This window comes from Myxocyprinus asiaticus, chromosome 14, assembly GCF_019703515.2.
Source record: "Myxocyprinus asiaticus isolate MX2 ecotype Aquarium Trade chromosome 14, UBuf_Myxa_2, whole genome shotgun sequence".
NCBI classification, from domain to species: Eukaryota; Metazoa; Chordata; class Actinopteri; order Cypriniformes; family Catostomidae; genus Myxocyprinus; species Myxocyprinus asiaticus.
In genome coordinates this window covers 46,353,210-46,377,209 of record NC_059357.1, presented here as the reverse complement: position 1 = coordinate 46,377,209, position 24,000 = coordinate 46,353,210, and the positions used below count along the sequence as shown (strand labels likewise).

At 39.4% G+C, this 24,000-nt stretch overlaps 3 protein-coding genes and 1 long non-coding RNA gene across 5 annotated transcripts in view; 2 read left to right on the top strand and 2 right to left on the bottom strand.

Annotated features, from left to right (window-relative positions):
* Positions 1-10,922: 10,922 nt before the first annotated feature.
* otop2 (otopetrin 2) overlaps positions 10,923-24,000 on the top strand; it is a 28,268-nt gene continuing 15,190 nt past the window's right edge. The window contains exon 1 of one of the 2 annotated variants that reach the window (XM_051717418.1): positions 10,923-10,950. The gene's annotated coding sequence lies outside the window, so the exon portion shown is untranslated. Of the gene's footprint in view, positions 10,951-19,704; positions 20,274-24,000 lie in introns of those variants that run through there. The other variant, XM_051717420.1, reaches the window with a different exon arrangement.
* LOC127452194 (uncharacterized) lies at positions 14,752-16,599 on the bottom strand. Its single transcript, XR_007899214.1, has 3 exons — positions 16,228-16,599; positions 16,026-16,122; positions 14,752-15,751 (listed from the first exon to the last, which is right to left on the bottom strand). It is a non-coding gene; the product is annotated as an uncharacterized LOC127452194 (long non-coding RNA).
* On the bottom strand, positions 16,900-20,970 carry zgc:112148 (uncharacterized protein LOC550424 homolog). Its single transcript, XM_051717489.1, has 7 exons — positions 20,920-20,970; positions 20,651-20,715; positions 20,290-20,434; positions 19,606-19,695; positions 18,256-18,381; positions 18,036-18,164; positions 16,900-17,946 (listed from the first exon to the last, which is right to left on the bottom strand). Exons 3-7 carry the CDS (start codon positions 20,383-20,385, stop codon positions 17,920-17,922), a joined length of 468 nt encoding a protein of 155 aa, XP_051573449.1. The 5' UTR covers positions 20,386-20,434; positions 20,651-20,715; positions 20,920-20,970; the 3' UTR covers positions 16,900-17,919.
* Positions 21,676-23,452, top strand: amn (amnion associated transmembrane protein). Its single transcript, XM_051717440.1, is given in 4 exon segments — positions 21,676-21,781; positions 21,784-22,137; positions 22,140-22,465; positions 22,468-23,452. Coding segments are annotated over 4 exon segments (1,356 nt in total). The 3' UTR covers positions 23,038-23,452.

The window sequence follows — 24,000 nt, the reverse complement described above, 5'->3', positions numbered from 1 at the left end:
TAAAAATTTTAATCGATTGACAGCCCTAGTTTTAAACATTGCCCACCAACCTCTACTCAGTTTAGATAACTAATATTGGCATATTCATATAGTCATGCTGTATTGCCAGAGGGGAACTGGCTCCTTCAGCTGAGCCTGGTTTCCCCCAAGTTTTCTTTTTTTTTTTTTTCTTATGGAGTTTTGGGCTCCTTGCCATAGTCGCCCTTGGCTTGCTCACTGGTGGCCTATGGAAAAATAATTTTTAAAGCATGATTTTTAATCACTTTTTCATTTAAACTGCTCAATGAATGTCATTATCACATCATTTTCTGTTGCAGCATAATTTTCTGTAAATCTGCTTTTTTTAAAGATGTGTGCTGTGCAAAGCGCTATACTAAAAAATAATTACTTGATCATTCATTAATGAATTATTAAACGAAAGCAAACAAATAAACCTCACCCTGTGTCAAAGACATGACTTATAGAATAACAATTAGTTTATTATCAAATGGTCCTCAAGGACTAAACTCCACTTGGTTTGCAGTGCTTCCTTGTTTAGAAAAACTTCATTTTGAAACCACAAGTTAAATAATCCAGAAATAGGTCAAAAACATCTAGCATAGCACAGAAAAGTATTTCTTTCAATCAAAGTCCACATATGCCTATGATATCAAAATTAGAGTTGTGTGGCTTTCAGTTAATGTCTACTAGCTCTGAGGCCATCTATATTCTAGTGTAGATACTCCTAAAAGTTGCCAGAATAAACTTTTAGCATATAATTTGAAAATGTACAGTCTCTCTGTACCTGGACAAAAAAAAAAAAAAAATATTAAAATAATAATAATAATTATGACATCATCTTGCACTAACAGGCATGTCCAGATTTTTGTCCAATCAAATGCTCTCTAGAATAAGAATGTCCCTCCCCCTAAAACCACCTGCCTTTGACTAGTGATAACAAGTAGTAAATCATGATACATAGGCTATGTCTCGTTTGGAAGGCTGCGTCCTCCAGTGGTCGCATTTTTTTTATTGGGAATGCAAAAAAGGTTAACAATTGTATAAATGTAAGTGCATATACATAAAAGGCATTGACAAAAAACGAGACAGCCTCGATGACGTATGCAGCCGACAAATGTGACCTCTGGAGGACGCAGCCTTCCAAACAAGACACAACCATAGCTGTAAAGGGACAAGTCCTTCCATATTTCCCTGTTAGGTTTAGGTGCAGAGGAACCCAATCGCAGATTTCTTTGATTTCCAAGTCATGCAACAGAAACACTTTATTAACTGAAAAAAAAAAAAAAGCCCAGACTACAGCCAACAGGGTTGGGAAAACAAAAGACCCATTAGAGGGCAAAACCAACAAACATAAACAATACTGAATAATAAACAAAAGTAAAAAACTGAACAGGGAGCACTAGACCTAAATATGGCAGAACAGCCAGAAAACAGTACTAACAACTGCCGATAAGGACCACAAAACATGAGAAATGACAACAATCTGACACAGACAAGAAATCACAAGGGGAACATAAAGGGAAGGAAATGAGGAGGGTAATGAAGAGAACAGGTGAAGACCATCAACTAATAATCAGACAGATAAACAGGCAAATGAGGGGGTGGGGTAATCACAGAAGACACAGACACAGTGCACATGGCCATGAAAAAACACAAAACCAAGTGCACTCACACAACACTAGTGTCAGGATCCGGCCACAAAACTATAAACAAGACCAATCGAATTGGTAGGATACAACAAGCACTTGGGTATCTTATCACATCAGGTTCAGGCTTAATCATAGTAATAAACAAACTGGCACCATTTTTCCCATTCTAAAGGTCAGTGGTTTGTGAGGAATAGAAACATATCTGCCTCTCTGGTTCATGTGATAACATGCACTAGGACTCTGCAGAGATCTGAAGCATTGAGTGTCTAACCTGCAAACTGAAAAGGTCATAAAACGCCATGTGACACTGAACACACCATGCACATGTAAAATTAATTTGAGAACTAGTTCTCGTAAATCATCCTCGTGAATCATAATTTTTACTCTAAATTTTAGGGAACATTTATGCGAATTAAATGTACATGCAAATAATAGCAATGAAACCACCATCTGTGGTGATTCTGAATTTACACAGGACTAAACACGGATTAATGTGTCACGGAAGTTTGCACTGCACAAACAATACAACAACAAGACAGAGATAATAATAAAAAAAAGAATAAAAATAAAAAGTGAAAAGAAAATATAAGTATATATAGAAATACACAACAAGACAATATATATATATATATATATATATACGTACTGTATGTACAAATACAAATCTGTTATATACAGATGCAAGGGAATGTATGGCAGAAGAGCTAGGGTATGTTGGATAAATATAAATAGACTAAGCTCTGTATTGCAATAATTATTGCTCAGTGAGGCAGTTTTACCTGTTCATGGATATGAGATGGATAGCCTGTGCCTGATGGTTCTGGTGCTGAGTGCTCTGTAGCGCCTGCCAGAAGGCAACAGTTCAAAAAGGTGTGGGCTGGGTGAGTGGGGTCCAGAGTGATTTTTCTAGCTCTTTTCATCACTCTGGAAGTGTACAGTTCTTGAAGGGAGGGGAGGGGGCAACCTGTAATCCTCTCAGTAGTCCAAACTGTCCTTTGTAGTCTTCTGATGTCTGATTTCATAGCTGAACCAAACCAGACAGTTATTAAAGTGCAGAGGACAGACTCAATGACTGCTGAGTAGAACTGTATCAGCAGCACCTATGGCAGGTTGAACTTCCTCAGCTGGCGAAGGAAGTACAACCTCTGCTGGGCCTTTTTCACAATGGAGTCCTTGTGGATCTCCCACTTCAGGTCCTGTGAAATGGTAGTGCCCAGGAACCTGAATGACTCCACTGCTGCTACAGTGCTGTTTTGAATGGTGAGCGGGGTCAATGTTGGGGTGTTCCTTCTAAAGTCCACTATCATCTCCACTGTTTTGAGCGTGTTTAGCTCCAGGTTGTTTTGACTGCATCAGTGAGACAGCTGTTCAACCTCCTTTCTGTATACAGACTCATCGTCATCTTGGGTGAGGCAGATTACAGTAGTGTCATCTGTAAACTTCAGGAGCTTGACAGAGGGGTCCTTGGTGGTGCAGTCATTGGTATACAGGGAGAAGAGTAGTGGGAAGAGCACACATCCCTGGGGGGCACAAGTGCTGATCGTACATGTCCTGGAAGTGAACTTCCCCTGTCTAACTGGCTGCTGCCTGTCCGTCAGAAAGCTGGTGATCCACTGACAGATAGACGTGGGAAAGAGAGTTGGTGTAATTTAGTCCAGAGAATAGCTGGGATGATGGTGTTGAAAGCCGAACTAAAGTCCACAAAAAGGATCCTTGCATATGTCCCTGGTCTGTCCAGATTTTGCAGGATATGATGCAATCCCATGTTGACTGCACCATCCACAGACCTGTTTGCTTGATAAGCAAATTGAAGGGGATCTAGAAAGGGTCCAGTGATGTCCTTCAGGTGGGCCAACACCAGTCTCTCAAATGACTTATTGACCACAGACGTCAGAACGACGGGTCTGTAGTCATTAAGTCCTGTGATTTTGGGTTTGTTTGGTACAGGAATGATGGTTGAGCGTTTGAAGCAGCAGGGAACTTCACACTGCTCCAGTGATGTGTTGAAGATCTGTGTGAAGATGGGGGCCAGCTGGTCAGCACAGGATTTTAGACAAGTGGGTGAAACACCATTTGGACCCTGTGCTTTCCTTGTCTTTTGTTTCCAGAAGCCACGGCACACCTCCTCTTAACAGATCTTAAGTGCAGATTGAGTAGCAGTAGGAGGAGGAGGGGGGGTGCAGGAGATGTTGATGTTTATGTGAAGTGAAAGGCTAGGGTGGTTGTGGGGTGTGAGACTAGGCTTTATAAATCTACAGTAAAACACATTCAAGTCGTCAGCCAGTTGTTGGTTCCCAACAGTGTTGGGGGATGGTGTCTTGAAGTTAGTAAAGTCTTTCAGGCCTCTCCACACTGATGCAGAGTCGTTAGCTGAAAACTTGTTTTTCAGCTTATCAGAATAGCTTCTTTTAGCCACTCTGATTTCCTTATTCAGTGTGTTCCTGGCCTGATTGTACAAGATTTATCCCCACTTCTGAAAGCATCCTCTTTGGCCTGACGAAGCTGCCTGAGTTTTGCTGTAAACCATGGTTTGTCATTGTTTTATGTTAAATAAGTTCAGGTAGGAATGCACATATCCTCACAGAAACTGATATATTATGTCACAGTATCTGTGAGCTAGTCCAGATTGGTGTCTACAGCCACAAATACACTCCAATCAGTGCAGTCAAAGCAGTCAAAGCAGGCTCTGCTTCATTGGTCCATCTTTTTACAGTCTTTACTACAGGTTTAGCTGATTTAAGTTTCTGCCTGTAGGTTGGAAGAAGATGAACCAAACAGATCAGAGAGTCCCAAAGCTGCTCTAGGGACAGAGCGATATGCATCCTTTATTGTTGTGTAAAAATGATCCAGTGTATTTCTGTCTCTGGGGTATGTAATGTGCTGTCTGTATTTTGGCAGTCCACGGGTGAGGTTGGCTTTGTTAAAATCACAGAGAATTATAATAAGTGAGTCCGGGTATTTTTGTTCCGTGTCTGTGATCTGATCAGCCAGCTGTTGCAGTGCTGCATTCCCGCACGCGTGTGGAAGAATATAAACATTTACCAGAATAAATGAGGAAAACACCCACAGCATGTAGAAAGGCTTACAGTTGATAAAGAGTGCTTCCAAATTAGGACAGCACATCTTCTTTAACGTTGTTACAGCTGTACACCAACTTTCATTGATGTAAAAGTATGTTCCACTGCCTCTCGTTTACCCCGTGAACTCCGCAATGCGATACGCTCTGAACAGCTGAAAGCTCGGCAGATGTAACACGCTGTCCAGAATGGCTTCACTCAGCCAGGTTTCTGTGAAGCACAAGGCAGCAGAGTTTGAAAAGTCCTTGTTTGTATGTGTGAGGAGATGTAGTTCGTCCCTTTTGTTAGGGAGAGAACAGAGATTTGCTAGATGAATACTCAGCAGCGCTGTTCGAAAGCCGCGCTGTTGGAGCTTGACCAGCGCGCCGGCTCGCTTCCCTCGCCTGCGTCTCATGGCGTGCTTAAACAACACAGCCGCGCCTCCGACTAAAATGTCCAGCAAAATGTCCGAATAGTACAAAACCGGGAAAAGATTGTATGGTATGTGCTGCTGAATGTTCAGCCGTTCGTCTCTGGTAAAACTGATTGAAAAAAGTTTACTAAACACAGGACAAACAAACAAAAACAACAAAAGAATTGGAGAGCTCCACACAGAGGCTGACATCCATGGCGCCATCTGGCGGATCTTTTGTGATTCTTTTGAAAATCTTTTGAACTGTGGTATTAGGGAAACAAAATTATCTATAGAGTCACATTCCTGAGAATGAGAGCTTTCATTTTATATATGACTTGTTCATTTGTGGTATGTGAAGGACTTTTCTTTTCATATAATTATTTTTACCCCATTACATCTGGGGTGCGCAAATTTTCACTGTGAATGATTTGAGGCCTTATTTTGTTATTTTAAGTAACATAAATGCAGAAGTGATGGATATCTCTGAAAAGTCCAGATTCGAAGCTTTCAAATGATACCTCATATGCCTGACTTATGTAAATGGAGACTTAATGTTTTAAGCGTAAACTTTTTTCGCAATATAGGTCTTAAACTCCTGGTCTTAAAAACCCCATAAAATGTCTTGACAAGCGGTTTTCTTTCCTGTTTTGATGTATATTTCTTAATAACAGGAAGTTGGGGTGGGACCTAGCGAAGGGCTCATCCCTTTTTTATGGTACAGTAACATACCTTACCCATAATTTGCTCCATGCTATTGCTGGTGGGTGGCAGATGGTATTATTAATAAGGACATTCTCATTTTAGAGAGCATATTATTGGACAAAAATGTGTATAAAGCCATGCGAACAAGATAAGTCTGTTTGATTTTTGATTTTGATTTTTGGTCTGTTTGGTCCAGAAAAACTGTAAAATTAAAATCTGGTCAACTATTAGTAGTACACTACCATATAGATGATGGATGACCTGTAAACTAACACATATGAACTAAAGCTGCATTCTTTTCAAATTTACAACAATTTAAAAGTGTGGAAATACACTTGGAAAGTCATGTGAAAATCCCTAACTAGTTAACTGATAATAAAGAGATAATGTTAAACATTCAATTTGAAGCAAATAAAATGCATCAGAGAGTAAATGTTTCGACATTACATGATAATAAATTACATTAAAAGACTCTTTGTTGTCAGTTTATAAATAAATATAACGGTAGCGTTGCCCTTTTAAGACATCTTCTGAGCACCATGCAATGGAATGCCTTCATAATCGGAATTAGGAGATATCAAGTAGGAATTAACATGCTTAACACACTTCTAAAGCCTGAGAGATGTGGCATATGAAAATGAAAATCCTTTCACAAACAGTAGCCTATGTGCTGCGATGGTGGAGATGGGATCCCGTTCCTCCCGTTAGATCTTCCATGGGTTTTGTTCATATATGATCATCGTTAGGTCATATTTGGCCTCATATCTGTCACAGCGGTTCCACTTTGCATATTCAAAATAGCAATAACAGTTTGTGCAATTTCCTTGTGAATAGTTCAAATCCACCAACATCAACTGCAGGTCAGCTGGGTCTAATAGAGCAAACAATGACTGTGCACTGATCATGCACTGATTCTTGAGATAAGGGACAAAACATGTTTCAAATTTGAGTTTTTATTTTTTAATAATAAGTATTTGAAATGGATATATATGGTCTCAGCTAACAAACCATGTGGGAACAGGTTTTTATAAAAAATGCTTTTTTCTGAAAATGGACATTTATTCACTTTATAACTTACATCTTACTGTAATATCTGTCAACTCCGTCAGATAAACTAAAAGCATAATATTTTAATTTGATCCATCCAACAAGAGTGTAAAGTTTTTAATTATCTAATAATGGTGTTCAGTAAAGGAGTTAAGTAATAAAATACATTCTATAAAAAAAACAAAAAATCTGTTTTCACACTATTCTGAAAATTCTGAGTTGACAAAATTGACTATATTTCCATCTTAACCATGTGTTGTACACTGGAGCCATTTTGTTTTTTCTCAGTTGAAGCTGCCTCTATAACCTAAACTAAAATGCCAAAATCATCACAATGCGATGACTGTGTTGACATGTTTAAGCTGTGACGGCAGAGACTTAAACATTGTTTGTTTGAAATATATAAAAATATAAAATGTACCAGACCATGTGTCCATCTGTTGCATCTACCATGAGCAGGAAGTGGGAAAGGGGTACTCAAGAGTTATAGCTGACCATGACATTGTGTTATTCAGGATTATAAAAAAAATCTGACAGAGTTGACGCAAAGTGAGGACACAAGTTTGATTGGCAGTTTTATATGGAAAATATACGTAAAATGTTACTTTATGTATTCTTTGAAATCTTACAGATTCCTACCTTTCAGATGATATTTTTATATTTATGAATTTGTTGCATTTTTAAACACTTTGTTTGTCAGTTTAACATTGTGACCTCTTGCTGAGGACAGGTTAATTTACATGTGCTTCCAAGTATAGAGCATGCATAAAAAAATGAAATTATTTAAAAATATACAGTAAGTAATAAATGCCCTGAGTATTCACATTTCCTTTAGATTGAACTTTTTCACTATTTGTATTATCATGAATTTCTTGATTTGTAAACATAAAGAGAACTTTTGTACTTAGGACATGTTTTGTCCCTTATCTCAAGAATCAGTGCATGATTTATGTCAAATCTTGAGTTTTTTCCTGATCTAATGATCCTGATGGAAATGTAAAGAAGCCCAAATCTCCAATAATTTGTCTGAATTAGGCATTTTCAGCTCAATTTGTGCAAAGTGCCCACTGAATGCAGCTCTTTTCTGGGCTGCCAAAAGAACCCAGGAGTGGCAGAGTGGTGCGTTTGTTTTTAAACAGTAACTTCATCTATAGTGGTAATGCTACTGACAGAGATCAACATAGCTGGTGTGCAAAAACTGAGCCTCGCTCTGGATAAAACTGATCATGGTGTTTCTACTGCGAGGTAAGTAAACTGATGAGCCAAAACATTATGACCACCTGCCTAATATGCTGTTGATCCTCTGTGTGCCATTAAAACAGTGCCGACCCACCAAGGCATGGACTCTACAAGACCCCTGAAGGTGTCCTTTGATATCTGACACCAAGACATTAGCAGCAGATCCTTCTGGTCCAGCACATCCTATAGATGCTCAATCGGATTGAGATCTGGGGAATTTGAAAGCCAGCGAAACACCTTGAACTCTTAAACATGCTCCTTAAACCATTCCTGAACAATGTATGCATTGTGCATCCTGCTGAAAGAAGCCACTGCCATCAGGGAATACCATTGCCATGAAGGGGTGTACCTGGTCTGTAACAATGTTTAGGTTGGTGGCACTTGTCAAATTGACGTCCACATGAATGGCCGGACTCAGGGATCCCAGTAGAACATTGCCTAGAGCATCACCCTCCATCCACCGGCTTTTCGTCTTCCCACAGTGCATCCTGGTGCCATCACTTCCCCAGGTAAATGTCACACACGTACACGGCTGTCCACGTGATGTAAAAGAAAACGGGACCATATGCAGCAGGGTGCGATGCACTGTGTGATGTGACACATTCCTCCCGTAACCATCATTCAAATTTGATGTGACTTGTGCCACATTAGACCTTCTGTCGGTTTGAACCAGACAGGATAGCCTTCATTGCCCTTGCGCATCGATGAGCCTTGGGCGCCCAACACCCTTTCGCTGGTTTGTCCCTCCTCGGACCACTGTTGGTAGGTGCTCACCACTGCTGACTGGGAGCACCCCACAAGCCTTGCCGTTTCAGAGGTGCTCAGACACAGTCGTCTGGCCATAACAATTTGGCCCTTGTCAAAGTCGCTCAGGTCTTTACTCCTGCCCATTTTTCCTGCATTCAACACGTTGAATATGAGAACTGATTGTTCGCTTACCATCTAATCAACCCAGACCTTGACATGTGGCCTTGTTAGGAGATGATAAACATTATTCGCTTCACCTGTGAGTGGTCATAATGTTTTGGCTCATCGGTGTATATGGAATACAAAGAAAATCGCTCTTTTGAAAAACGTCCTGTCAAAAATAGTTTGCACACTTAACAGTTTAAAAAAATGTCACGTTTCAAGATAAAAAATGGATGGGAAATGCACCTGCAAATTTGTGCAAACAGTAATCATAGAATTTCACCTTTTATTAAGTCTGTTATGTCACTACATTTACAATGTGTACATAAAGCTTAACCTGTTGATGCTCATTGACCCCACCCATGGGTTTGAATTTACTTTGCTTAAATTAGTTCACATTTACCATATAGTGTGCTGTTCAAAATTGTTCATAATGTTGACAAATTATACATCTTTATAATATGTCAACATTATTAACTCTTTTTTGACTAGACTATATAGTATATGTGAACTAATTTAAGCAAAGTAAATTCAAACCCATGGGTGGGGTCAATGAGCATCAACAGGTTAACAGTGTACACAAGATGAATGAATAGCACACTAACATGCCCCAGACTTCTAACATTTAAATAAAGTCAGATTTTTAGGTCAGACCTGTAAAATTAATTTGAACTCATCTTGGATTACTTTACAATCTGACATTTCCAATGACTTTGTGCAGCTCATCACCATAGTGCAAAGGATGCACACAAAGATAAGGATGCCCTCCAGATAAGCAAATGTGCTTATCCAAATTGGGCACACCCAAAGAAATCTTATAAGATTGTATAGAGATAAGCCATATCATCTCTGATCTGTCAACTGTGATGATAAGATATGAAAATCATCACATCTAAATTGTAAACAGTAATAGATCAAAAGATTGGAAGGACATCTCCATAAACCCAAAAACCCATTACATTTGCAAATACAGGACTCAAAGTACATTTTAAAATGCATAAGTACTCATTATTAATCTGAAAATGCACAAGAACTAATGTGGAAATGCAAAAGGACTCAATGCAATCTTGAAAAAGCATAACGACTCAAAGTAAATTTCAAAATGCATAACAACTCAATGTAAATGTGGAAGTGAAAAATGACTAACTGTTTGGAAATGCATAAGGACTCAATATAATCAGCGATAGATAGGAATGTCTCTAATGTCTCTCTATGAATCTTATGCATTACAATTGGAAATGCATAATGACTCAGTGCACGATGCTTTCTTTTTTAGACCTTTTAACTGAACCGCAATAAGGGTCACTAATGACTGATAAGTGTCAGGCTAGTGTGCTTCCTATACGGTACAACAGCCATGGCTGCATGATTTTGGAAAACGGAATAATGCTATCAGTGCAAACTGTCAATGAAGAAGTAAACGTTATACAGTAAAAATTGAATAATCCTATCTTTTAGATACTTCTAGTTTAGGTTTAGATTGACAACATTAAAATTAAAGTTGTTAAACCACTTCAGATTGTAGGTCTGAAAGTGAGCTGTGAATGTGTGCTGGCCGTTGATAAAAGACAGTGTATGACGCATACTAAGAGTTATTGCCTTTATGACGCAAGTGAGTGGTTCTTTTACAAAAATGAACAGTACAAAAACTGTTACAGTGAAAGAAATGGACTTGGAGTGTTTTCAAGGTCTTACAAACAACCTGTGTTGTAAAAGAGTAAAATGAGCTACCCAGTGAGATCACTTCTGGGAATGTCACCGTTTGCCAAAGAGGTATACAGAGATTGTTGAAAGGATTTAATGCCGAGATTCTAAGAATTCCGACTGACCCGAGGGTCAAAGGTGGCTTTGAATGTCTGCGACTCACCTATAAGAAGGCCTTTTAAGTCTCTTAGGTGTGGATTTATACACCTGTCGGGACACGGAAGAGTTTGTAAGTAATCTGTTTTCATTACTTGGTCTGATAATTTTAGCCTACTTATTGTGGCTTGCTGACATATGATTGTCAAACTGATAATGTATATGATGTCTGTAGGAATTAAGACATATTACAGAATGCAAATTATTCAACTAATCAAATGTAATGACAGCTCTCAACTGTATTTGGCCCCAAACGTATTTGGACAATTTTGAAAACTTATGTCAGACTTAAATTGTATGAATTTAAGAGGCAATTGCAAACAAACAATGCTAGAGCTTTTCTCAAAACTAATGTCACTTTTCATTTTGAAATAAAAGTTGATGACTTCTAAGCAATGATTTGGTGTCAAAGTAATGTTTAGTGGATGTACGAAGTCATTTTCCCTCAATTTCACACAGGAATATGACACAATATTTTTTTGTCTTGATTTTAAACAATGTAACTTTTGTTTTATCATTTGAAACCTAAGAAATGTATTTTGTTAGATTTATGTGTTTGTGCTGAATGACTTTAAAAACACCCGCATTTGATTTGATTGAATTTGACAACTGCTTTAATATTTTGTTTTCGAATGCAATGATTTTAAGACATTTTTCATTAAAGTGTGAAGGTATGGTCTGGAAGGTTGTTGTTGACATTGATAAGGGTCACCCATCCACACCTCTGAGAATTCAAGTGAACCAATGTGTCATCAACATAAAACATACCGTCTTCAATATTTCTTCATGCTAGCACTAAAAAAACCACTTACTGAGAAAACCGGGGCTGTACATAAATAGATGTAAAATAGATGTGCAGATTGGCTTTGAAGAGTTCTTAAGTACAGTTTTTGTGTGTTTGCAGGTTCCTTTTGTTGAGTAGGTTACTTTTACACACATAAAATCGTCCTGGTTACTTTCATAACCTCCGTTCCCTGATGGAGGGAACGAGACATTGTGTTGATGTAGTGACACTAGGGGTCACTCTTGGGAGCCCCAAACACCTCTGCTTTTTGAAAAAAGGCCAGTGGAAATTGGCGAGTGGAATTTGCATGCCACTTCCCCGGCCATATGGGTATAAAAGGAGATGGTATGCAACCACTCATTCAGGTTTTGTGCTGAGGAGCCGAGACAAGGTCCCAGCCATTTCAACGGGTAGTTCAGTGTTGTGGCAAGAGGGACACAACTTCTCGTTAACTCCATCAGGGAACGGAGGTTACGAAAGTAACCAGGACGTTCCCTATCTGTTACTCACTCAACGTTTTGTCGATGTAGTGACACTAGGGGTCCCTATACAAAACGCCACAACTAGCTGTGTTACGTGTGTTACGCTCGCTAAAATACGTTTTTGCATCAGCATCTTGAACGGTTGTCTGTGCAAGGCCCAGTTCAGTACTCGTAGGTCCAAGATTGGCAGCAACCCACTGCCTTTCTTCGGTACGATGAAGTAGGGGCTGTAAAACCCCTTCTTCATCTCAGCTGGAGGGACAGGCTCCATCGTACCCTTCCGTAGAAGGGTAGCGATCTCCGCATGCAAGGTAGCGGCTTTCTCGCCCTTCACCGAGGTGAAGCGGACACCGCTGAACCTGGGCGGGTGCCTGGTGAACTGAATCATGTAGCCAAGTCAGACGGTCCGGGTCAGCCATCGCGACTGGTTGGAAAGCACGAGCCACGCGTCCAAACTCCGGGTGAGGGGGACCAAGGGGATAATCACGTCGGACGTACCAGTGGGTGGAGCCTGAGGTGCCACGTCGAGGGGGCTCGAACCCCATGGCCATGCTGAGTCCAGAGACATCGAAGCACTTACCTGGCTCCTGACGCCCATCATAAGATTGGTCGAGGAGGGGGGAGGAGGAACATTGTCCCCGCAGTCCATCGGAACCAACCCGGTGTGGGCATGTTTGTGCCACAGTTGGGCACGCAGGGGCGGGTGGTCCGCCGCTGGAATGCCAAACCTGCCAAAATGGGACGGTGGATGGTGGTCGTGACAACGGCCATGCGCACCTTACATGTGACCCAGAGAACAAGGAAACCACTCTTTTGTTGAAGTTTTGGGTATCGCAGCCTCTTGGGCATGCGGCGAAAGATGAAACAAAATATTCTCCTCCCGGCCCTCCACCAGGGGACGGAGTGGTCTGTTTACCAGCTCCGTAGAAGCGGGTCTCCTTGTCCCTGTGTCGCCCTTCTCAGGGGTGCTTCAAAGCCTTCCTAGGGTTCTTGGCAGCCGGCCGTGAGACGGGTGGCGTCTGCTTCCTGCGGTGGACAGGCCGCGGGGGCGGGCTGCGGCAGAGCCGGTGCTGTTGCTGCAGGAGGACGACCTTGGCGACGAGCAGACAGGGTGTGGGGTCTTGAGCCTTGGGCAGGATGTGTTGAATGGCCTCCGTCTGCTGCTTCACCACCGAGAACTGCTGGGCAAAGTCCTCGACGGTGTCGCCACACAGGCCAACCTGGGAGATGGGGGCATCAAGGAACCGTGCCTTGTCAGCCTCTCTCATGTTGACCAGGTTGAGCCAAAGGTGGCATTCCTGGACCACCAGGGTGGACATCGCCTGCCCGAGAGACTGCACCATGATCTTCGTCACCCAGAGAGTGAGGTTGGTCGCTGAGCACAGTTCCTGTATCAATCCCAGGTCAGAACTACCCTCGTGCAGCTCTTTTAGCCCCTTGGCTTGGTGTACCTGCAGGAGAGCCATGGCGTGCAGGGCAGAGATGGCTTGTCCAGCGGCACCATAGGCCTTAGCCGTCAGAGACGACGTAAACCTACAGGCCCTGGACGGGAGCTTCGGGCTCAAGTGCACCGCGAGCGCCTTATCCACCTGGGGGATCACCGAATACCCCTTGGCCGCCGACATGACAAGAAGACTTTAACCTCAACTTCATCCTTAGCTGTGTAAAAATTCAACTTAATAGCCATCTTTGATCTAGCATCAAACATTTTAAGCCTGTTGTACCTCAAGAAAACCAATATGGGGTCTACTGTAGATTTTCAGAACTCTGGTTGGATGGTCCTGGTTTAGGGTGCCAAAAAACTGTTATTTCTTAATTACTCTCAGGCAGTTACTATGCCTTCATTTAAGATCGATTTATCTCTAAAGATACATATATAGCTCCTCACTATATGGATATAGTTTTATTTAGATATGACAGATATATATATCAGTGATAATAGATAAAAGCCAATTGTGCTGTTGTGCTACAGTGGTTCATAAGTTGATTAAAGTGCAATTGTAGTCCAATTAGACAATTGAGTTGATACCATGATAGCAGTTGTTGTCCAGTAGCCAGCTTCAAATGCTTATGACATAACAGAATACTTAATTTTAATTTGATGTTGTGTGATGGTGTGTACTAATCAAAACATCTCTCTTGATGTCACATAATTTCTTAGAGCTTTTTTGATGTTGGGTGTGGTGATGTGTAATTCTGGTTTTCCGTAACCCACACCTGTTAAATCTTGCTTCGTTGTGTTTAGTGGTCAACTCTGTCACTGCTTGACACACCTACTCATTCTTTATTATTGTACACAATATTAAAATGTTCCACATTTTGAAAAAAATTCATTATGCATTGAACAACTTCATGAGGTGTATCCTGAGATGCTTATTAAACAGTATTGTAGGTGTTCCCATGTATGCTGTACACCTGTTGACTGATCCATTTTAAATAATAATGGTTTGTAAAGAAATTCAAATGTACATTCTATTTCTTTTTGTCTATAAATTTATTTCAAGCATTTAAGCACAAACCTTTAGTTTGAAAGGTTTTTAAGATCATGAGAAACATGAATTCAGTCAAGTGTGTCCAAATGTTTTGACTGGTAGTGTACGTGTTTGAAATAGCCATGTTATTGCCTGGTTGATGTCTTTGTGTCTAATGTCCACTCAGATTTATTTTGAATGTCCATCATCATATCTGTGTTTGATGTGGTCAAATGACCCTGACAGGATGCAGGGCCAATAAGGGTTCTGCAGCAGTGAAACAGAGATCTCAAGAATTCTGGAAAGCTTGGGGCAGTGTTCCAGCATGTCAGTAAATACAACTCATGTCTATTGATTTCCAAAGATAAGGTTGAACATTTCCACGGATTAAGATGCTGTTGTCTTCTATGTGTTTTAATTTTAGAAAAAGTAGTGAGGGTCAGGTAGAAAAAACCCTGGAGACCAATGTGTTTTCAACAAAAAGTCCTAGGACAGACAATGTTGACACCTGTCTGCACTGCACGTACCTGCTGACGTGACGGCTTGAGGCTGTCTGGACTGGAAGCATCCAAGTGAACATTCTAAGGGTGTTTCTCAATGCTAAGAATGCAGGGAACGAACTTGCGTTCTTTTGAAGACCAGTCTTGCCAAGCTAACTTGGAAGAACAAACAGAAGAACAAAGAACGCTTCTATCACGAACTTTTAGATGTGCTGTGAACTTCCTGATGTGCAATTATCCGTCACAGCACATTTGAAGTCAGTGAGAGAGCTACTGGTGTCTAGTGGTGGACTAGTGACACGTTAAAAGAATAAAGTCTTTTAACACTCGTTTCCTCCTGGTCTTTATTACAGCAAAACAAATGTTGACGGAGTGCGATGACTTTCATGAGCTGTCAGAATTTTGTGAGCTTACAGCGGGATACTCTTGAGGGAAAACACAACGATAAATGTCCTTCGTCAGCCACCGTAGTGCTGCTATGACTTCTGGGACTTCAAATGGGTTCTTGCAGAGATTATGTTAAAACAACTTCTGCTGTTCTATCCATAGATATCAATACATAGATACCTTATTAGCAGCTGTTTCTAAGGACCACGATATGTCGGTGCGTCCGCCATATTGGATATGTCAGAGCTGTCTGTCAACACATGAATGAAAATTGACAGATACAAAAGTCTGTCTTTTCCAGCCAACTTTCAGATTATCTGATTTTCCATAAACATTGGGCAATATTTTAGATGATATAAAAAAATCTGCCATAGCAAACTGAAAATAAAGCCCTCTACAAATAAATATATCATGGCAAACACACTGAAAATTCGCACCCAGTCAATCAATTCAATACATGATGAACTGTTTCCACACAAAAGCAGTTTATGCAGCGGTCTGAGGCTTCTTCTCCATTCACTTACATTCAACAGCTCTCCTCGTTAACCGTTCCAAGATGGTGCCGTGGTTGACGTTTCTGAACCACCCGAATGAGGCATCTACGTATGTTTGTCTATGGTTCTATCATAGGAGATAGTGTAAAGGTCCAATAGCGTGTTATGACAGTAACTCAAAGTTTGCAGATACCAAACAAATTAATGGGGAGAGCCTTAACCTGACACCTACCTGTCACAAGTCCAAGTCTTTAAACAATCGAGTCCGAGTTGAGTCTGAGTCCAAAAGCGGCCGAGTCCATAACAGGCCGAGCCCGAGTAAATCTGTTCATGAATCTGAATTAAAATTGTAAATGTAAATACAACATCAATATTTTAAGCTTATTTTAAACTTCACAACTTTAAAAAAAACTGTTTGTCAATATAAATGTAAATATATTATGATTAGTTTCCTGCTGAACAGACTTCAAAGTGGTTTCAGAATGAAAGCATATGCTTTAGGTGTATGAAGACAAAACTGTCCTTCAACACAATTCTTATTGCGTTCTGTTGACATTTCAATTATTTGTTGCTTTTTCCCCTCCACTTAAACATAGACCAAAGAAAGTGAAAGCTGTGTTACTGACTGATTTGGAAAACTACAGTACATACAAATGAGTCAACACAGTAGTAATTAGCACTCGCTGAGAAGTTCCGTCTCACAATTATTATTGTACTTAAAACAGAACTTCCCTGGTTGTTTGTCAGGCACTACACTTTTGAATTAGCTGTATTTTACTATTACCTACTTTAAAGGCACTTTAACTGGCTGCACATGATGTCGCCTGATGTTTGCCTTTTCTCTAGATTTATAAAACCCATGCATGCTTAAAAGTTTACTTTGACCTAGTGTTATATTGCACCAATCTAACAAAAGTTGTCATGTGGAAAGTCATATTTTATTGTGGGCGGATGTCATTATTGATTTGGTCAAACTCCAGATATGGACTACAAAACAAGTACAATACTGGCATGTACGTCACAAATCTGGCAAGCTACTGTGCGGCCCGTGCCATTGTTGTAACGGTGAAGTATAAAATTCAGATATGGGCAAATTCAGATAAGTCAGATAAGCTCAAACGTGACGATAACTTTATGAGAGCAAAATTCAGCAGATGACAAACAATTCTGATTTCTCTCCTATTTCAGATTTGGCATCCTTAAACTTCTAACAGGGATATTAAATGGTTTTAACACTTTCCCCTGACTAATTGAAATGTTTAACTGTTATCAGCATACTGTACTTATCTGGATGTGTCAGTCTTTCTATTTTGTAGCTGAACAATAATATTATTAAGCAGTGCTATAGTACTTGATATACTCTAAATACTGATATGCTGACATATCATTTCTGGTTTCAAATGTTAACTAATGTCTAGTTGTCAAAAAGTATCTTATTGGTGAGGTCGTTGTGATATTAATAACAAATACATTTGACTCATACAGTCTAATACTAATGGTGACTCATTTTTGCATTTGATTTTGAATGGAAAATGTTTTACATTTATTCATCACTGCAGATTTTCGAGAGTGGCACATTACTTTCTGAGTAGAACAACTGAGACATCTGTTGACCAACAGAAGGAACGCACATACTGTGTGTGCACTGTTTTTTCACAGTACAGACTACAAGATTTTGAATGCATTTTTAATCTTAATTTTTAACAGTTTTTTATCTTTTCTATAAAAATGTTACACAAATGTTGACAGAAAGGAATATTAAGGGAACAAAAAGTTTACCAGTCTAGAAAAACAGAAAAGCTTGTCAATGGAAAAGAAAGAACAAAGAATAATTATAATAAAAAAATGATCAAAAATAATCATTAGAAAAAGGGGAAAAGGAAAAGGCTTCTTTGCCAATAAATTAGACATAGGCAGAGTCAAATTAGGTTCCTTCTGGTTTTTTTAGTACCTGTAAGAGAAAAAAGAACAGTTAATATACAGTAGTTTAGCTTATTACGGAGGCAAGCTGGGGCGTGTTGAACTCAATATAAATGTTACCCTTTTGAAGAGCTGAAGACCAAAGTAGTTAGTCGCCACATGTTTCAGTTTGGTTCCACCACCGACTTTGCATCGCACATACCCATACAGGTTAGCCCATTGCAGGACAACTCCCATGATGACAACCGCCTGCACACATTACTGGACGGTTACATGTCACTTACATAACCGTTCAGTAATTTTATACAGCAAACTGACTCAAGAGCATTCCAACACTCACCAACCACTTTATGTTGAGGGCCAAAAGAGTGCTAAACATGAAGAAAACCCAAAACACCGGACACACTACCAGACCAAACCAAAAAATCTGTGACTCCGAGTTTGAGACAATGTTTTTACTGCTTTCCTGAGGGGAAATATATCAAAAGAGCATTAAAGGAACAGTTTGCCCAAAACAGAAATTTGGTAATTATGTATTCACCCTCATGTCGTTACAAAACTGTAACCTTTTATTTTGTCAGTGGAACAAAAATAGAGACGTTTTGGTAACAGTTTACAATAAGGTTCCATTCATTAACATTAGGTATCGTGAACTAACAATGAACAATATCTATTTTTACAGCATTTATTAATCTTTGTTATTGCTATTTAATAAAAATACTATTGTTCATTGTTAGTTCATGTTTGTTCATAGTGCGCTAACTACTGTTAACAAATACAAATTTTGATTTTAAAAATGTATTACCATTTGTTGAAATTAACATTAACCAAAATTAATAAATGCATTAAAAGTATTGTTCATTGTAAGTTCATGTTAAGTAATGTTAACAAATAAAATCTTATTGTAAAGTGTTACCGAAATTTTGAAGAATCTTCACGCAGCTCATGCCATTCAACGATAGTTCATAGTGACCATGTCTGTGGTCAAAGCTCCAAAAAGGCAAAAAACAAAAGTAAAGCAAACGTATCATAAAAGCACACAACTTGTGTGCTACGTTCCAAGTCTTCTGAAGTCATATGATAGCTTTGTGTGAGGAACAGTCCTAAATTTAAGTCGTTATTCCCCTCAATATATCCCTCTTTCAATATGTTATTTTCAGTGGATGATATGTTTACATTTTGGTCTGTTTCTCACACCAATCTATCGAATAACTTCAGATCATACAGTCGTACGTATATAGAGTACAAGTCACATGGATTACTTTTGGGATATGTGTTATGGTGCTTTTATGGTAGTTTTTTTTTGGTCCTTTTTAGTGCTTTACAGACATGTTCACAAAGAACAGATGTTACTGTGTATGCAAAGGGCTGTGTAACAATTCTTTTGAACCAACATTAGGGTAAGTAAATACTGACATGGCATAATTATTGGGAAAACTATTCCTTTAACATTTAAACATTAACATAAAACCCTCTGACTCAAAAGAGCAAACATCCGTGTAAAATAATTACACAACTGAATGCATGTTTTTGCAGCCAGTGAATAAACATGACCATTAAACTTTAAACGAGTTGTGATAAAAGTTACGTAATGTTACTTTCATGCATAAACATTAATTTTATAGCATGGTCCCCTTCCAAAGTGGCAAACATGTTCATTTCTTGCAGTATTGTAAAGTTGTTGCCTCACCGTTCTGGATTCAAACATCCAGTGACTGCGTCCATCTTCATTTACCTGATTCCACCATCTCAAACCAACCAGCAGCCGCCCTGTCACATTCTAATATAAAACCGCAGGAGAATATAACTTTACATTATAGGTTGATGGAGTTTGACTATTTCATTTTCACACAAAATCTTTTTTACAGTAAAAAATAAATAAAAATGTCACGCCGTTATTTTTTGCCATGTAACACAAAATATTTTTAAAGAATCTTTACGCAGATCTTTAGTATACAACAACAATTCATAGTGAACACATATGTCAACCACCATAAAAGTACAGTATCATAAAAATGGTCCATATGACTTGAATGCTATATTGCAAGTCTTCTGAAGTCACACAATAGCTTTGTGTGAGAAACAGATGGAAAATATTTCCTTCTGCCATAGCTTTCAAATCGAATACAGTGTTAGGTATTAACACAATTAACGTCAAACCTGAGGTGTCCCTCGTCAACACCCTGAAGAAAAGTGACTCATCCTCACACACAGCTTTTACAAGACTTTGTGGAGGATGACATACATTGTCACTTTGAACTGTCATTGAATGGCAAGACCTGCCTAAAGATTCTTCAGAATTTCTCCATTTGTGTTCCACAGAAAATATAACAGCATACGGTTTGAAACGTCATGAAGGTGAGTACATTTTTACCTTTACCGTCCAGAAGTCACATGACAAAAGTAAAATGATAGTGACCATGTTGGCGATGAAACTTCGGCTTAGTAACTCACAGAAGAGATAAATCATGATGCCACTTGTGCGAAAGAAGAGATGAAAAAAGCAGGCGAGAGGGTGTCTGTAAAAAATACAAATAAAAATGTACTTGATTAATTTAAGATGATTGCAAGATTAATTGTAAAACAAGAAACACATGCATTCAGACAGTCAAATACAAGACCTAGGACTCAAAAAAAGCAAATTACAGCAAATTACATAACATTTCCAATGTCTTTCTGCTGTCTGGCATCAAACACTTTCTTCGGTGTGAGTTTTCCAAAATCCCCAAACTTACTTGATATTTGATTTACCGGATGCACTTTCATCCTCATGGAATAATGGCACTTCACCCTGAGAATCCTTCAAAACAAACATCATGACTATTTTACACTGTAACTTCAAATAATCCAAAAGCTTTTTGTTTAGTTATTATTCCTTCTTCCACAAACAATGTAGAAAGCTGCACTTTACATTAACATACTACAAAAATACACACACAAAACAACATCAATATGATTATAAGATATCTATAAGATTTCTTTATAGAAAATAGTGTAAACTCACTTGTCTGATCTTTGTGGTGCGGGTAGTCACATTTCCTGCTGACGTGTACGTGGATGTCCTCAAAACAAATGTCTTCCTCCAGGGGGCGCATGACGGCTCATAAGCCGATTCCTCCATTAATGAGTGTTCTTTTTTTTTATTGGAAACATTTGCAATCTAAGAGTATAACATTTTAAGTATATTAATTCAAAAGAATAATATGGATTAAAAAAATGCAATATGCCTCATTTTTCATTTAAAATGGTTATTAAAATTATTTTCCAGTCAAGGCAAATGGACTGTGACTGGTCCATTCTGACACCAGGGGTCTTAAGGTCGATCACACATGATATTGAAGTGGCCACCCCCATGGCCTTTAATAACCACCATCCTGAGGTCCTATTATCTGTCACCCTGAGATCTTGAAGCGACCACTCTCGTAGTATTTAATAACCCCACACCTTTTTTGTTCAGATGTTTCCATCTTATATTAAAATTAATAATAAGAAAATAATAAAATAGTAAGGAATGTAGTGGAATGCAGTTTTTAGCCTTTGGTGAAACCAAAAACAGCCGTACATAGGGTCAACGATTGACCTATTAAATCTTTTACAGTTGTCCTACTGAATGTTTTTATTGTCATTGTAGTAGATGTTTTACTCACAGAATTGCTTTTGTGAATTTTCAACTAAGTTATAGCTTGGCCACTCATGTGACAGTAGTGACAGACCAAAGGTCAATCTCTCTGTCTTCCTTCCCATTCCTCAAAGCTTCATGATGTCTCTTCGACACAACATCCTGCCTGTCCTTTGTATTTTACCCTTTGCTAATGCGCTCTACAAGCAATGGATTCCAGACACCAATTTTGAAAATGCAACCACCTGGATAAAGGCTCCATACCATGTGGCAGTGACCAAGTGGTGTTTTTAGCTCAAAGGAAAGTTTCAGTGTATGTAGAAAGAGCTCACACTATCAATGGAATTAGCTTGCCAGTGGACGGAGAACTGATTCTGGTGTCCGGAGCTGGATTTTCTGTTTGAGAGGGTGGAGAACCTGGTTGTGGATCTGGTGTTACAGCAGAGTTTAAAGACTGTGAAACTCTCAAATGGTTTGACCCATCGATATGGGTGGCTGCCTCCACTTTAGATGACCTGCACCGAGGTACATATCAGTTTTCGGTCCATGAGGAGATTGTCCCGTGCCAGTTTGACGACGTTGTATTTCGGGAGGCCACCTCATTCGTGTGGATGTCTCTTTGATTGATGTTTGCTCTGTGAAGAGTGTGTCTGTACTCGGAAATAAGTTCATCAGCAATTCTGAGTTCTCTCAGTACTTGTCATCCCCCTCCAGCAAGCTGCAGTTCCATGGTTCCTCATCGCTTAGCATTGTCGGACAAGGTTGCGTTGATGTCACTGGATGCATCTGCAATAACTCCAGAAATCTGGACAAGATCTTTGCAAATGTCAAATGTGAGTCATTGGATTGCAAGAAACTGCTTCACCCAGTGGTACAATGGCTTCAGCACCTCTTTCTCAGCCTGCATAAGTAGGAATCTGTACAGCTGTATAGCTGGCCATGTCAAAAGTGTCCAAAGAGCAGAGACTATAGGGATTGATTCCTGTTGGGGCCACTCAAGAGATTCAGGTCTTGCTCCTATACCAGAAAAGGGGTCAGGAAGCTGGGAAACTGGCAGAAGCTCTTGCTCGAGACATAGCGAAGGATGTGCACAACCATGGCTCGAACCTCGGTATCAACAGCGCAGAGCACCAGTCATCTTCAGGAGCAAGTAGTAGTGAGGTAGCCGGGAACAGTGCAGGGGTAGTGGCCAGTGCAGTTTTGGGCATGCTACTTGTGGTGGCTTTACTGGCAATCGTTTTTGTCCTCTACCGCTGTGGCATTATAAAGATACCTTGATTGCCCAGTATCCCCTCACTCAGCAAGTGGAAGAACAATATTGATATTGGGGAACTGGGTGGCCCCATGGACCACAGCTTTGACAACCCCATGTTTGACAAGCTGACTATGATGCCGGAAGAACCAGGGCTTTACGGGAAAGAGACTATGAACTCGATCACCTTGACCCAGTCAGGAGTGCATTTTGTCAATCCTGTTTATGATGAAAGTGACTTTAATGCATGATAGGTGTAATATCTCCTCATCTGATGGTGGATGTGATTACAAAATAACCAGTGTAAAAGTCCATTAGATTTAAATGTGTCATGACTTTTTGATGACAGGGAAATAAACCCTTTAGCACAGCATGATAATCACTGATGTGTTTAAATCTGCACATTTGAATTCAAAGATCACTCACAAAATGACCAAATAAAGGCTGTGCACTTCACTGCATCTTCCGGTTGATTCTGATTAATATGATCTTTGTCTGCTGATTTCAGATTTGATATTTAGCGTAATATTATCCTGTCGTATAGGACACTGCAGGTGTCCTTCATAACATCTTGATTTACTTCTATTGCTCTGATGTTTAACCCCACCACCCCAGGTGACCTCGTAGAACAGCCCTGTAAATGAGCACACCTATAATAAAAGTTAATTGACCCCTACCTATATGACCTACAGTATATGAGTTTGTACAAAGAAAGGCAATGAAATACAGTAGTACTAGGCAAAAGTAGATAGAGATAATATTTTTAAAAAAGTAACTGTCCAAAACAAGTGTCGAACCATTTTCTTTGAAATCTCAAAATCTCGGATATAACCTACATTGTCGATTGTGCAAGAATACTCAGTCTAAAGTCACTTTAGATGCAATTGGGTAGAGGTTTGTGTTTGCTTCTTTCATTTTTTGTCAAATGAAAACATTGGGAATGTCCACTAGATGAAAAACAAAAACTAATTAAAAACATTTTGTTAACTGAGATAAAAACTAAAAACTAGCATAATTAGAAAAGCCGTAACTAAATAAAATACAAAATGCCTCTAGATAGCAATAACACTAGGCAGCCCTGGGAAATTTAACAACGCTAAACATATTTAAATAATATCAGTTAATTCAATAATTTGGCTGCCCAACAAAAACGGAATACTAAAACTAATATAAAAAGTAAATATACTGAAAAACTAAACTGAAACGTGAAAACA